We start from the raw sequence: 15932 nt of genomic DNA, 5'->3' as shown, positions 1-15932 counted from the left end.
TCATTAATCAAGCTCAGCCGGGCTAGCACCTTGAAGAAGTTCGCTCGCGAGTAGCTAAGAGAGAACGAAAGAAAGCCCGCATTGACTGGAGCGATTGCGGGAAGGCTTTCAAGGCCTTTCAGCGCCCCAGAGGTGAGATAATCGTCGATCCCTTCGACGGCAGAGGTCATCGCACACAGTGGAAGTTCCTCGGGCGAGAAAGAGGGAACGAAGAAAGTACGGTGGACTGGCCCCGGGAGCCTGCCGAGATTTCGAGAAGAGCCCGAGCCCTGGCACCAAATAGAGACGCACGTTCCGTCCGATCAGCTGGCGGTGAGCAGGAGAGAGAGAGAGAGAGTGAGAGAGATAGAGAGAGCGAGAGAAGTGCCAGCGCTGGTTAAACTGGGTGGGAGATCGTTCCGATCTTCGTTTCGCCTATTTGCCATTTGTTTGGTGTTCGTTGGATCGTACGGTTCAGTTTTCTTCAGGTTGGCAAATACCAATACATCTCAGGTGTGGTGTTGTTGTTTTTTTTGCTCCCCGTGTGTGTGTACAAACCGATCGACGTCTAATGGATGTTTAATGTTGTGCGTGTGTGTTTGTGTTGCATTTGTTTACAGCTAAGCTAGAAGATAGAAGGCACAGTACGGGAAAGAAGCCGCAAACATCATGAGGACACTGCAGATCGGGACGATCGTATTGCTATGCCTAGCATTAACGATAGGTAATGTATGATAAAGCTGGGTGCTAGATTTTGTTTGTTTGTCAGAGCAAAACAGAGGAAAACAAGACAGCGCAGATCACGAGAATCGATAGTGATCGGACCTTAAACGATCGCGCTGCTCTGTGTGTGATGTCATCGGATCCGGTGCATAAATTAGCAAAGCGACCTCCGAAGCCTGAAGGTTGCGCTGTGTTTCATTCCGAATTGATTGATTCAATTGAACCCGGTTAAACTTGCAAATGATGCAAACTTGATATGATGCACGTCTCACTCGGAACAACGGCTCCGGCGATCACTCCGGAGTGATCGTTGCTTGGTAAGGTGAAGGTCAATTTGAAACATATCAAAATCGAGCACCCTTGTCAGGCGAAACAGGTACCATCACCAAAACATCGGTATATGTTCTGATAATTATGGCACGGTTGAGCAAAGACCGTGCTTCGTCGGTTCCGTCTTTCCGAATCGGAGGGCAGCACCAAATCACACAATCGCCTGACCTTCCTGAACCACCCGGGGCGGTCACCACTGACCCTATTTCGAGCGTTTTGCTCTTTCGTATCAATTAACACTTCGAGCCACTTCGCGTGTCACGGTGGACCGGGTTCCGTCGAGTCCGTCTCGTGGCGCGTTGTTTACTTCCACCTCATCAAGCGGAATGCATTTCTACCCGGAATTGCTATGTTTTGGTTTTTGTTTTATTATTTTTTCCCCCTTGAAACACACAAAGATGGCAGTTTGATTCGAATGGTACTACCGCTTTGAATTGTAAACGGTGCAATCGTTTCTCAAACGTGCCACGTGCTTTCACGAGAACCTTGGTTTGTGCTTGAGACGCATTAAGTGCCGCAGCCAAAGGGCAACCAATCAGATCTGGGTATTTTTGCTCGGGCTAGAAACGTTAACAGAAACGATTAAGCATTTTAGAATCGAATGGACATTCCTTCCAGCAAATACAATTAGAATGTGTTTGTGTGTGTGTCTTGGAAATGGAATTAATTGTGGCTTGGTTCCACTTAAGATGCTTTTATCTCTCTGTGGCCCTGACACTCACACATCGTCGTGTAAATAGAGTATCGTTGCATAAGTCTGTTACTTTCTACCGAGCCGAGTGAAAGTAACGGGTGGACAGAGACGAGCGTTACTCAATTAATTAACCATTTTAACGTCCCCGCTGCTTTTGCTTACGCTTCCCCCAGACGCACAATGGTTCGGCAGTGGCAAGAAGAAGCAGGAGGAGGACCCGAACGTGGCGCTCCTGTCGTACGCACCGGTTGACCCGAACGTGACGCCACCTTCCTCAACGGTGGGAGTCACCACCAGCACGACGCCGATCCCGTCCACCACGACGAAGAAGGGATTCTTTGGCAAACTGTTTGGCGGAGGCTCAAAGAAGGAGGAAAAGACAACCACCACAACGACTACGACCACCACCACCACGACCGTCGCGACACCGACCACAAAGAAGCAGGGCTTCTTCGGTGGGCTGTTCGGCAAGAAGGATAAAACGTCCACCACCACCGTCGCTCCGTCGACCACGGCCCGTGCGGGAACGACACTAAAGCCGGGCACTGTTACGACCACAGCCAAGACGTCCGCCATTCCCAGTTCGGTCGGCACTACGGCAAAGACGCCAGTTGCTGCTGCTGCTGGCGTAACGTCAACCACTGTAAAGGCGGTGCCTGCTGCGTCTAGCACGGTTGCCACGACATCGACTACACCGAAATCGAAGGATGCTTTCCCAGCACTTCCACCGGCACGCAGTGGCAGCCCCACGCCTGCTCCGGTTCCGACGTCCACCGTTGCCAACGCGTGGACACGCACTCCCCCGACCGTACAGCCGGGTGGCAAGCCGGGAGTAAGCTTCGTGCCTACTACGCCCGGAACGCCCGGCGCACAGAAGGTGAGCAGTACGCCGGCCGCAACCGCCGCCGTCGGTGATGGGCCTGCTACGGACGAGGAGCTGATGGCACTGTCGGAGGTGCTGTTCACGAAGGATAACAACAGCCCGAGCAAGTTCGTTACGATCAACTACCAGAAGCAGACGTCGTCCTTTGTCAACACCGATGAGGCACCGAATCCGTACGTTCTCTCTATTCTTGTTACCGATATGTCTCCAAAGGAATGATAAGCAACATTCTAACCTGTTCTTACAGATTCCTAACGGTGGACGAAGCCAAGATCTACGCCATCCCGACGATCGAGAAGATGCACGCACTGTTCAACAACTACGAGCTGGACACGATGACGAACGAGTTCGTGACGCCGTTGGAGAAGAAGGAGGAGAACGACTTTGTCGATGCGCTGCTCGCCACGAACGTGATGCGCCAGGCGATGCTGTTCCTGCAGAAGAAGGGCGTCGTGACGGCTGATCCCAAGACGCACCACGAGCTGCTGAAGACGATCTGGTTTACGCTGTACTCGCGCGGCAACGGCAAGATCGGCAGCTCCGGCTTCGAGCACGTGTTCCTGAACGAGGTCAGCAACGGCACGATGATCGGTCTGCACAACTGGCTGTACGTGTACGACATGGAGAAGGCGGGCCGCATCGATTACAAGGGCTGGAACAAGAAGATGGAACTGGGCACGGTAAGCCATTGCTGGAGGGGGGAGCACTTTTCATCTTTGCCACACATACTAAACCCTATCTTTTCTTTCCCCCGTAGAAAGGAGAAATTGCAAAGGTGCGACTGTCGTTCGATAATCTGCAGAAGCCGTCCAATTCGCTGTTTGTCGGCACGTCGCCCGAGCTGGAGATTGCGCTCTACACCGTATGCTTCCAGCTGCGACCGGACAAGGAGTGCCCGGTGGCGGTCAACGGCAAACCGTTCACGATCAAAACGTTCACGTTCCGGTACCGGGGCAAAAATTTGATCGGAGGCGCATGGCCAAACATTTAAGCACTCTTGAACGATGTTTTCTCTTTCCGTTCGCACACCGTTGTATACCTAGACGGACACGCACGCACGTGCACGATATTAATCAAGCATCAATACCTCATTTGTAATGAAAATAAAGATACTTTTTATACCTAAACTTCTTATGAGAATTTTTTTAGAACATTCAACGAAATGCATTCCTGGTCATCGTTGTGCATATGCAATGCAGGTATATAACTTTATTTACAAGTCTGCTTCAATTAATAGTCATTGAACACTCTTTTTGTTGTATTTTTTTGGTAAATTTGAGAAAATACTTTTGAAAATTGCATGTCAGACTCCAAAAACGGCTAGTTCAAATTTTAAAATTATCTTGAACAATAAATGGTACTGTCAAACTTTCTTGCAGATTCGAATCGGTTTTAGAACAGTTTCAAACCTGATCGGCAAAATTCGGATTTTAGACGAAAGCTGTGTGTATAGTTCCCCGGGTTCAGTTCTACACAGAACCAACACGCCAAAATACACGGAGAAAAAAATAAAAAATACAGAGCCGTGAGCTGGTTCGGACGTGTTTTGGTGTCGCTCGTGCTATTTTCCAGTTTTAATTGCGTGAGTAGTGTTTCTTGTGTGGTACAGTCGCCTTATCTGGTGCTTTTTACAACCGTGAACGTTCGAATAGATTGATGGAAAAGTGTTCCGTTCATTTTCGCATACATATGGCGTGAAAAAACGACACAAAGCACGGCAGTGTATAGGATGTGAAAAGTGAAATTGAATGATCTCGCTCTCCGGAGTAGCGTGCAGCACACAGTACGCTGCTCATCGTGTGGTTGGATTACATTGAAAGCAAACCCCAAAAGCATGCCTACAGGGTGTGAAGAGTACTGTGAGCCAGCACCGAAGGGCACTCTTGCTTAGTCCCTGTACCAGCCTCACACACACCCACCACGCAAAAACGCCCTACAACAACCACCACCGACGCAAACTGTTGGAAAAGCCGCACCTTTCTTGACGCGACACCCGCAAGATGTCCTGCCCGGACGTACTGGGGTGGTAGTGCCCATGGTGCAAAGTTGAATGCAACCCCATTCCGGGAAGCAAACATTTTTCCAAAGCACCAGGGGTGGCTCAAGAGCATCCATCCCGGAGGCTGCATTCGTCTCGTTCACGCATGTACGCACGCCACGGAACCGCGTTGCCAGGACGAAGAAGCCTGGCGCGCTGGGTGGGATGAGACACATCGGGTCGGTGTGAAAAGTCACGGCGTGTGAGGGTTTTTTCTTCTTCTTGTGTTCCATCTTTTTGCTCTTCCCAAAGCTCGCTTTCTCTTGACTTTTAATTGAGGCAAGCGAAGAATTGTTTCCGGAGTTTTTGGCTGATTTGCCCTGGAACTCAGCTTTTCTATTGGTGAGGGTTGTGGGAGGGTTGGGAAAGCATTATCCACCATTAACCGAGTGGCACTGCAGCCGTAGGTAAATGGATGAATCACAGCATTGGATTATCCTTCCGACAGGGATTACTTTGATTACGTAGCATCCTTCTACGCAAGGCGTGCCGACTGCATATGTGTGTGTGTGTGCGATGCTGGCACAGATCCTGCTTGATGCTGGATGGCTTCCAAATGCTGCACGTGCGTTTGTGCGCGTGTTAACGGGTGGCTGGTTTTTCCGACTCGTACCATGCGAAATAGTTTTGTCGAGGATATTTTTTCCGGTTCAAACCCCACCCCATCGATTCCGCTACGGGAACGCCACACACTACCACAGTGAAGCTGTGTGAGACTGTCAAGAAGTCATGGCTCGCTCGGATAGAGTCCTTAAACGCCACCAGCAGCATCCCTAGTCTGACATCTGAAGTAGCTGCGTTGGTGGTTGTGCAGCTTGTGAGGACGTTTTTGCACGCCATATGTATGCGTGTGCGTGTGCTGATGGTGGTGTGGGTATGCGCGCGCGTGCCCGCCCCTGCGAGTGTATTGAAACAATCGAAGTAATGCACGGGGTTCGCCACACATTCAACTCCTTTCCGCGCGTGTGTGTGTGTGTGCGCGCGTTTGGTTGTTTTGATTATTCATCCTTTGCTCTGTGGCATGTCCTGTTTGCTCTCTTCCTGTTCTCTTGTGCAGCTTGCGGGAAATATTGCGCTAGCGCGCGTGTGTGTTTGTGTCCGTGTGTAACTGTGTGAGTGTGTGCCTGTTCACGATGAAATATTTTCGCGTTTTGCGGCGGCGGATGAAGGATATTCTGGTGTGCGACGAGTGAGTGAAAGCAGCGTGCCGTCGGAAGCAGACCAGCATCAGTGTCCAAGCGGTTTTTTCGGGAAGGGTTCGCTGACCATAATTCCCAAGCATTCCGGTTCAATTCAGAAGTGCACAAAAAAAGGATCCACAGAGATAGCTTGTGTTTGTGTGTGTGAGTGGGTGCATTGGGCAGTTCCATCTGCGTAAGTGAGTGTGTATAGTGCGGGAGGGGGAGGAAATGTTTTAAAAATTGGGCCACATTCTCAAAAAAATAGAGCTCACAGCATCCCCAGAGTGTGGCAGTGCAAAAGTAGAAGAAGAATATCCTTCCTCATCGTGTGTGTTTGTGTGTGCGTGTGTATATGATCTATTTGTGTTTGTGTGTGTACGTGTGTACCTCGTGCTTAGCGTTGCCCAAAATGCGGCATTAAGGGAAGCAAGTGCGGTTCGGCGTTTGCGGATAAGTTAGGTCGGTCGAGGCAGCAGCAACCAGCAGCCAGCTACCAGCCAGTCAACACCACTTGCACACCCCGAAAATACACGCACGCTCACGTGTTAGTGTGTGTCGGTGTGCGCGCGAGTCTGTTGGGGGTAAACGAAGCGGTGTTTGTTCGCCCGGCGTTTGGCGGAGCACGACGACGAGGCACGGTCGACGCGAGAAGTGCGCGAGAACATCGTCAACCCCTGCTTCAACTCCCGCAGCGACGCGATGCAGTACGGAAACGTGATCATGGAGCATCATCAGCCCGCACCGTCCTTCCTGGTGCAGCTGCTGCACTCGGTGCCGCACATCAACATCACGCTGCACCGGGTCAACGATACGTTCAATCCGAACAGCACCGTCTACACCGAGGTACGTTTCCGTTTCGTGTCTCTAAGCAAACATTGCCTCCTTCTGCTCTCTCTTTCTCTCATTCTCACAAACACTCTCTCAAGCTGTGTCAAATTTTCCGATAAAATGTAAAAAAAAAACTCAACATTAGTTGCCGTTTTCATATGTTACATATTGAGGAAAAGGTACTAATTTGCCTTACACTTTTTTGGAAAAAATGTTATGGAAAACGAAGCGTACACTCTTGTAGTTCGCTCGTAGCCTGGAACTTCTATGGAGATGAATACCGGAGAGACTCAGCAGAAGCACAGCATCCTGGCCCTTCTTGGGAGAAAGTTTGTTGACAGCATCTGAAGTAAAACTCTCCCTCTCTCTCCCTCTCTCTCTCTCTGTTTGTACGTGCCCTTTGCTCTCAGGGCTGAGAAGAAAATTGGCTGGGCCCTCCGTGGGGCCGTACTGGGAAAGAGAAACTTACCACAATGTCAACATTATGTCAGATAGCAAAATGCTCGACAATTCCCCCCATAACTAGAGCGGAAGTTGTGTGAGATTTCGTCTCGCAGGCAGGCGGCGGCAACGCGATGCAAAGTAAATTGATTGATTTTTCTTCCACTTGGCAGTGAGGCAGCTCCGCCTCGACGCGGAGAAACAACAATACAGCTGCTGACGTCAAACGTGAGATGTGTGTGTGTGCAAGTGATGGGAAAAATGAAGATTTCGTCGGAATCGATTCCTGCTAGCTCCGAAGTTTTCTGGAATCGGATAGTAGATCCGGAATCAGTTTCCGGAATCGATTCCGGAATCGGTTCCGGAATTGGTTCCGGAATCGGCTACGAAATGGGTTCCGGAATTGGTTCCGGAATTGGTTCCGGAATTTGGCTCCGGATTTGGCTCCGGAATCAGAATCAGCTCCGGAATCGGAATCGGTTCCGGAATTGGCTCCGGAATCAAAATCGGCTCCGACATCGGCATTGACTCCGCAATCAGAATTGGCTTCGAAAAGGAGTCGGTGTCGGCATCTTCATAGGAATAGGCGTTTGGGTCCAATGATGCTATGTGTTGATAGCGGCAAAGAATCAAAATTTACTTGTAAATGATCTATTCACATGAAGATTCCCGGACTTATTTCGCTTCCCACACTTCTTATTTCAATTAAAACCATGCCATTTCTGGAGTCAAGCTTGATTCCGTTACCAGAGCAAATTGCGATTCCCAAGTCGATTTCGATACCAGAAACGATTCTGATTCCGGAGCCAATTCCGATCCTGGAATCGATTCCGGAGCCAATCCCGGAATCGGCTCCGAAAACAACTGTGGAATCGGCTCCGGAAACGGCTCCGGAATCGACTCCGGAATCGGAATCGATTCCAGCATCGGAATCGGCTCCGAAATTGATTCCGAACACGGAATCGGAATCGGGTGGGTCCGATTCCGAGCTCCCACCACTAGTGCGTGCATGTTTGGTTGTTCAGTCTGTTTTGTTTTTGCTTGCATTGTGGATGTAATTTTTCTGTTAACTTTGTAACACGCACTTAGGAGATATCGGGAAGGAAAGGGATACGCTTTATGGCATTATTACTGTTCAATTTCCAGCTGTCAAAAATAACTCGTTGAGCGTATTTATTCGCTTTCCACGAAAGATCCCTCTGGTCCGGAGTAGAATCGATCCTAGGACTCTGCAGCCCACGGCAGAACAATTTACCTATTTTTATTTCCCACCGGCATGAACCGTCTACAAGGCAAGCGATTTTGTTTTTTTTTCCTACGCCGCATGGTGTGTGTGCGTGTGGACGTAGAATGGCAAAACGCGTATCCCTGTTCGTACTACACGCAGTAAAGGACACCGCACCTACACAAGGATACGTCACCGTACGGGATGGCACGCACACGCGTGACGTATAGTTCACGCAATTTGCACTCCCACTCTTTCTCTCTCTCTCACTTTGTATGTGTGTGTGCATGTGGCTGTATCCTGCTCGCTGTTTCTGCTTTCAACGGTTCTCGTTGACGTCTTGCGCCGGGAGTGGTGATGCGGAGGACTCTAAATTACGTTTATTGTTTTCTTGTGTGCGAAGAGCAACCAACTCATCATTTCCTATTGGTTATTTTGCCTTCAAGCATGCTTCCCACACACACACACCCAATTAGTATCATTTTTAGCCCATGTACGTCTGTGTGTGGTTCGGTGAGAGCGTTCGAATCTCTCACGGCGTGTTTAGCTGGCTGTGTGGGTGAAGGTCGCACAATGGTTCAGCAACCACTACCACCACCACCACCACCAACACCCCCTGATGGTGTGAGGTGTATGCGTGAGAACACCGGACACGCGTGTACAGTCCTTTAACTGCGGAAAGGAAGGAAGTCGTCCTCTCGACTACGGGCTGGCAACGGTATTTGCTTCGGTACGATGACGCCATAAAATATGCGTCCCGTTTTGGCGAACCTGCCACTCCCCCCACTACTACGGCTAATGGCTACTTTCCCTCGCCGTGACAACGAGGAGTAACAACGGGAATTGGTTTTAGCAGCTCAGTGCTTGCCAGGATCCTTTTTAAAACAAGTATTGTACACGGTGTGAGTGTTTTTTTTTTTGTTTTCTCAAGGTATTTCAACCAATTTGCGATGCCTATTTTTGGCACACGACACTTTCCGCTGCTTCCGTTACGAAAATAGACACACAAAACGGATGATTCCAGTTTCCCAGTAATGTTGACGGACGTGTCCCCTTCCCCAGCCATTCCCGTTTGATTTTAAATAATTTATCCCACTTTTTTTGCATCTCTCCATGCGTCACACTCGTGACGTAAGCAGTTGCTGCCTGACAGATGGGTTACCATCCCAACACCCAATCGTGGGTGGGGTGGCATCATTCCCACGAGAACGCTCTTCCGCTTTTCCCGCTCGATTAGAGCCCCGTCGTCGCGCTCCGGTGGGCTTCGATTCAGATTTTCCACCGCACGGCGATGTGTGTGTCACCCTGCGATAGGCGTTGTCTGCGAACGAGTTTAGCGCGCACCTTGAATTGGAGCAGGCTTTTTGATTTTGATCGATTGCTGCTGATGACGATGATTATGGAAGGCAGGAACCACCCCCTACAGCAACGGGATCGAGCGGGGTTTTGATTGAATTTATTTTCCCGTGATTGTAATTAGTTGATTGCATCGATTTTGCCAGATCCCGCGTCGCTCGTTCGCGCGCGGTTCACCCTTGCCGGGCAATAGGAAAAGGGGGCATTTTTTTGGTGGTGCCTTTCCCTCACACGGTGGTGGTGGTGGCTTCGTGCTGGGAAATTTTCGGCACGTTAACGTTATACTGCACACACAAAAACACACACACACAATTGCACACAGAGCGTGGAGGCTGTGGCTGTACGCATTATCAGTTTAATTGGTACCAGGCGAATGAACTAAAGTAACAGGGGAGGAGGTAAACGATACAAACCATTCATGATTGCCAGCATGATAGCGCGGTAATGCTTATCGAGTATGCGAGCTGTGTGGTTGTGATGTGATAAATGGTGCGCTATGTTTATGCTGTAAGGGGGCCGCGTGCGTAATGCGAAAACCTAGCGCTGGACGGCCGATCATGGCGTGGTAGGGTGGAGCATTTTTTGTTATCTTCTTGATATTATTTGATCTTAATAGTTGATAGTTTATCGTAATTATTTAGGATATTTTGACTATTTCAATTATTGTTAAGTCTTCACAAAAATCACACAGTTATAGGGGATCTAGGAATTCAAAAGTTCTACTAAAGTGGAAACAACGAATCCTCTTGTGCGACATAACAATCTTCCAAACGAATCGAGCGCGTTTTACGTACGAATCGAGTGCGTTTTAAGACCTAAGACTTTGTAGGACGACAGAATGTAAAATTGGATGTGTTGACTCTGTTCAATCGAGTTCAATAACGAGCTTAGGACTAGAAATTGGTAATGGTTAGAACGACAGTAGGACGGAAAAATGCTTTTTCTCAAAATATCGTAGTCAAAAGTTTTATGATCAAATGGTTGACAATGGTGTCTCGCTCGTTGTAATGGTGCGACGCACATTGGCTAGGCCGCTTCGCTTTGTTTCCTCTAAAAATCTTAGCTTTAGCATCGTTCCCGTCGGTGGGGATTTACATTCTTTTGTAACGACTTTCTGTTCTGGTGATAGCAAGAGATAGAAAAGATCAACAAAGTCACAGAAGACCTCCTGCGAGAGAGCCATTGACGGTTGATGGATCGAAACGCATGAGGCAAAAGAATTTGATCAGCCTTTCGCACGTAAGTGGTAAGCTATTTTGAGACCAACTGTGTGAGGACTTCCAATTTGGAGCAATTTAATGAAGAGAAGAAAAAAAATGGACGAACCATTCCAAGTATGTTACCCACGGGAAAATCAATCGCTTCTCGCACACGTTCGGTCATTCACTTGCACTAACAGCAATAATTTCCCAAACAAAAACACAAATAATGCAGTCGTCGGTCAAGGCTCGACACTTTTGCGACGCGGTAAGCTACCAAACAATGGCACAAATGGCACCCAAACCCTACGACGATGCACACCTCACATGAGGCACAAAACTGTTGGGCAAAAACAAATGGGCTGTCTGGGGGCCGGTGGGCTTCGTGGGCACTTCTTAATGCCGGGCCCTGTGCGATGCGAGCGTGAGCAGCATTAAATCGCGAGAGAGGCGTGGGGCCCGGGGTAATTTAACGCGCTGTGCTCCAATTTCGACCGACCGCTTGTGGTTCCCGGCCTGAAATCGCCCTCCGCGGGTTTTGATTACTCATGCAGTGGCCCCCTCATAGTCCACGTTTTCGCGTGTTTTGTACTACGGGGAGCACGCGTTACTTTACTGTTGTGTGCAACCTCAATACTCCGGTCACGGAATGTGTGTGTGTGTGTGTTTGTGTTCATTCGTCTAAAAACAAACGGTCTCCTTCGTTTCGCCAAGCCTCTTTCTCTCTGTGTGTGTGTGTGTGTATGTTCGGAATTTGGAGCGGATCTGGGGGCAAATAAGATTTTCTATTAATTTTCGGGAAGCAGCGGGAATCCGTTCGGATTTTTGTTGCATCGCGTGTGCGACTGATTTGTGGGATTGATGATCTTTTTGTTTTTTTTTTTTTTGGTTGGTATTTTTGGAAGGTACGAATCTGTACGCGGAATACTGATGTAGGTTCCCAGCGATCTCTCGCTCTCTCTCTCTCCAAGCAATAGCTGGTACGTGCTATCTCAAGCAAACTTGCAACGATGCAGCTGCCGGAAGCGCACTGCTCGACAAACGCTCTGGTTCTGGTTCGGAATCTTTTTTTTTTTTTTTGTTTGTTAGTTTGCCCTTCCATCTTTACTTCACGTGTAGGATCGTGATCAACGCTGCAGCAGCGAATGCGCGCCCACATCTTCCGCGACGGTCACGTTTTGCATCGGATGCAGCTCCACCCCTAGTGCGCTCTGCTGATAGTGTGTTGGGTGATGGTGGAGCAACAAAAAACAGCAAAAAATCCCCCCTTAGCGTGTTTCCTAAAGCAAAACTTGCGACGGCAGCTGTTGGCAAGAGTGCGATAAAAGCTTACTGCAGACAGCGGACACAGGAACGCAGCGCAATGTACTGTACTCTGCGATACTACAATGCAGCATAAGAAAGATAACAAATAGTACAGGGAATGCAGCAGTGCAAGATCTTCCTGCTCCCGGCGAAACCAACCGATGTAAAATGCCCAACATTTGCTCCCGGCGGAAACGCTCTGTAAATTCTTGCCCTTCGCTCCACGCTTCGTAGAAAAGGGGACGGTATCTGATCGTCGCATTTTCTCGCCCTCCATTTCCTGTTGGAGCTTTGCTCGTTTTTTGCAGCAACATTGAGCCCTTTTACGTTGAGGCGATGGTGCGACTTTTCTAGCCAGTCCAATCTGCTGTTCAGCGCAACCAGGAAGCTGCAATCGGCAACGCAGGCCTTAAACGCGGTTTGGTCTAGTTTTCAAATATTTACCAATTTCAATGTCATGTCAACACTTTTTGCGCTTTCTGCAAAACCAGTCCAAGGATGATTTGCGTCTTTGCTGGATGATTTGTAACGTGATAAGTGCTGTTTTTAATTTACATTTTTCAACATTCTTATCGTCGTCCAACAGCTAACACTGGTTGGCACTGTCAGGCACCAAAAAAAAAAAAAAAAAAAAAACAACACTTCCCATGCAAGGGTCACACGACATTGATTATCAGTCGTTTGAACATTCACACAGCAAAAAAAACAACAAAAACAAAACGCCAGCCATGCGTTATTACTCCGTGTGATGGCGCTACATGAGTGTTTAATCACCGAACACTAGATGCCTTTGTTTTTTCCCCCTTGTCGTCACCGAAGTAAGCATAAAACGATTTTTAAACTGCACTATAGGTCACTTCACACTCGGCACGTGCTTTGTTGGGTGCTTGTTGCACTGCGCACACAGTGCTCCCTCGAGTTTTCAATATGTTTCCTCACTGGTCTGTCTGCACAATCGTACAATCGCGGGAAGTTTAATACATTTCACGCACAGTCTAATGGTGGGTAGCCATGAAAAGTGCGCCTGTGTAACTGCGTATTGTTACCGTCAATGCGTGAGTAACGTGGCGTACAGTGGTTGTACGCTAAACGGGCGTGTTTATTTCTTCTCCTGCACATAATCCCACATAATGGTCCTAATTACTGGCATATGTTTGTGAAAACGGCACAGCTTGTGTTGGAACAAAGAGAGGCAATTCTTTTTCGATTTTGTTTTATGAATCACCGTTAGGAGGCAGGCAATAGTAGCCTAGCCCCGAAACCAAACCTTGTGGTGCAAAATTGCATTAATTTATGTGTTTTTTGCTAAATTCGTAGGGAAACTCGGTTACACACATGTTAGCCGTTTGTCAAACATGTGATGGAATAATTTTAATTATTTATAAAACCACTTACATTCGGTGTTTTGGCATTCATTAATGTGGAAGAGCTGTGTGAAGTAAAACAACAACCAAAATCATGTACACTCGTTTGCTTAGTTCCAAAAAAGCATCTGTCAGCGTCACTCGCAACAACCTTCCCCCGATATTATATCCCGTACGGACATGTGTGTGTGTGTGTGTGTGTCTGCCAGCATCTTGCGTGCATTATCTTCCCTCATCAGCAAATGAGCCAGCAACTTTCGAGTGAAACTCTTGTGTGTGCGCCTTTTTTGTTGTTGGTTGTTGGTTGCTGGCTACGTCCATTGGTACATTTCTTCACCATTTCTTCACTGACAAAACTTTGTACATCTTGTGTGCGCGTTATTTTTTTCCTCCAACACGTGTGACACTTCCGCAAGAGTTGTTTGGAGATGGAAAAGACAGAATTACAGCACACAAAAACCAACCCCTTTCCCTAATGTTGCTTTTACTCTATCTCACCGAACTCAACCGACGAATGGTTGCGGCTGCAGAAAGTTGGGGCGACATCTAACGGTTTGGTGTTTGCGTATAGTGGCGGTATGCTTTCAGATGCTCTGCATCCGAAGCCTCAACGAGCAAATGCTTTTACATGCTTTGCTGCTGCATCCAGCCAGATGTGCTATGGTGAATGTTTTGGGCAATGTTGAAAAGGTTTGTGTTTGTGTGTGTTTCTTTTTCACTCCCTTCGCTCAATTGGAACCGTGCGGTTGGTAGGGGAAAAAACAGAGAGGATTATGCTGGCAATGGCAGAACCGTGTTTACCTTAGTGCCATGCAAAACAAAACACGGGGATCTCTTTTCATCTTTTCGTGCGGAGCGTTTGATAAATCTATCCATTATGTCAATCTATGGCTTGTACGAAGCACATTTGATCGTAGTTTTCAAATGTTTGGCATATATTTAGGTAAATCATTCTAAACAAAATCCATTTTTAAATTTGCATCTTTTTTTTTTGGGAACACGTTTGCTCATTCTAGTGTTTTGGTATTTAGCCTGCGACTTTGATTTTTTGCACAACTAACAGCCACATTTGCCAAACATCACGGTTGTTCCGCACGTTTTAGAAAGAAAAGAAAAACAACTTCTGTGTCAAACGCGTCTTTATGCGGTGTTACACACTGGTGACAGTGCGATGTTTGGTTACGTCCATTCCTAACCGTAGCTGACGTCAATCGCTTTTCAATGCTCGTATGTCCCGCTATACTTAAAGCAAGAGTCGCTGTTGTCGTGTTTTGTGTTTAATTGTGCGATGGAGCTGCACTGAACAAACGGTTCAACGCTGGACGACAAACTTATTTGTACATAATTAAGCCTCGTTCATAAACCACGGTGATCGACTGTTATTGTTTTTCCCCTTCTTGCTTGGTACATTAGTTTCGTAACATTCGCTTTTCGGCGCGATATCGTTAAGAGGCTGACAGACGCGTTTGGCATTAAACACGCAAGCATAATCCCTTGTTGTTTCCCTGCACCATCATGTGTGATTGGTTTTTGCTGCTCCTCCGTGTGATCATCTCCCTTTGGCGCCTAGCCGCCTCAGCTTAGCCTCCGTTAGGTGTTGATGCATTAAAGTCCACTTTCACTTCCATTAAGCCGCCAGACCCGAAGGCTTGGCGTGGCCTTTACGTTGTTCGAACATACCGCAGAGGTAGGGTTGAGGTGCTGATGGTGGGATTGGCCTTTTGTCTCGTGTAGAAATTACTTTCCTATGCGTTGATTGCAGTTTCCCTATCGATTCCTTTAGGTTTCGGCCGAGCTTGATGAGATTTTTCGAACAATGCATAAAACAATATGCTGTGCTGTACACGTAGAGTAGAGTTATAACTTATTAGAATGGCATATTTTTAAAGCCTTTGATAACGCTCACGAAAAAGGCAACGCTTGTCTCCTGCTCGATAGTGTACCCCAATTATCCTCCACCAGATTTGGCTCCATTGTGCGGCAAAATCCCTATGTGAGGGAATCCCACAACGGCTGTTCCCCATTTCATAAACCCAGTCGTATTGCTTCGTTGTTTTTGAAATTGACAATCCATTCAATCGCAAAAAAGGGCTTTCGGCTTGTGCTACTTTTACTTCCATGTTCCCGTCTTCCTTTTGGCAACTCGTTGCTTACCACCCCCCTCTACGCCGCACCTTCAAAAAAAAGGGATCATTCATCTCAATTTAGTCCGGATTATGGAAGGGGACCCAACCGCGCAAAGTGTTCTAGCGTAACAACGTAACAACGCTCGCTCCGGTACCGCCGTCCGCTCAGCAACCATTGTCAAACGTAACGTTGCTACTCGCATCATGTTGCCAAGGGAAATGGGAACGTATCTGCGGTGTTCGGCAGAAGGTTTTATTTT

General features: G+C 47.9%; 1 protein-coding gene and 1 pseudogene across 3 annotated transcripts; both read left to right on the top strand.

Moving 5' to 3' along the window:
- LOC1273037 (endoribonuclease CG2145) lies at positions 1-3736 on the top strand. 3 transcript variants are annotated; one of them, XM_311978.6, is made up of 5 exons: positions 1-492; positions 600-703; positions 1900-2782; positions 2857-3289; positions 3367-3736. In XM_311978.6, exons 2-5 carry the CDS (start codon positions 649-651, stop codon positions 3598-3600), a joined length of 1605 nt encoding a protein of 534 aa, XP_311978.5. In that variant the 5' UTR covers positions 1-492; positions 600-648; the 3' UTR covers positions 3601-3736. The 3 variants fall into 3 exon arrangements, with proteins under 3 accessions (XP_311978.5, XP_061507231.1, XP_061507232.1); XM_061651247.1 differs by having other exon boundaries at positions 181-467; XM_061651248.1 differs by having other exon boundaries at positions 430-521.
- Positions 3737-4056: 320 nt separating this feature from the next.
- Positions 4057-15932, top strand: part of LOC1273038 (protein tweety) — a 45780-nt pseudogene continuing 33904 nt past the window's right edge.

This window comes from Anopheles gambiae, chromosome 2 (assembly GCF_943734735.2).
Source record: "Anopheles gambiae chromosome 2, idAnoGambNW_F1_1, whole genome shotgun sequence".
In the NCBI taxonomy this organism is placed as follows: domain Eukaryota; kingdom Metazoa; phylum Arthropoda; class Insecta; order Diptera; family Culicidae; genus Anopheles; species Anopheles gambiae.
This window is presented reverse-complemented; position numbering and strand designations above follow the sequence as displayed.

What these genes read in the sequence shown, in the direction of transcription:
- LOC1273037 (XM_311978.6), top strand. Translation starts at nt 649, where the DNA reads ATGAGGACACTGCAGATCGGGACGATCGTATTGCTATGCCTAGCATTA. An exon ending in ATGCCTAGCATTAACGATAG is followed by an intron (nt 704 to 1,899) that starts GTAATGTATGAT and finishes CGCTTCCCCCAG; the next exon opens with ACGCACAATGGTTCGGCAGT. An exon ending in AGAAGATGGAACTGGGCACG is followed by an intron (nt 3,290 to 3,366) that starts GTAAGCCATTGC and finishes TTTCCCCCGTAG; the next exon opens with AAAGGAGAAATTGCAAAGGT.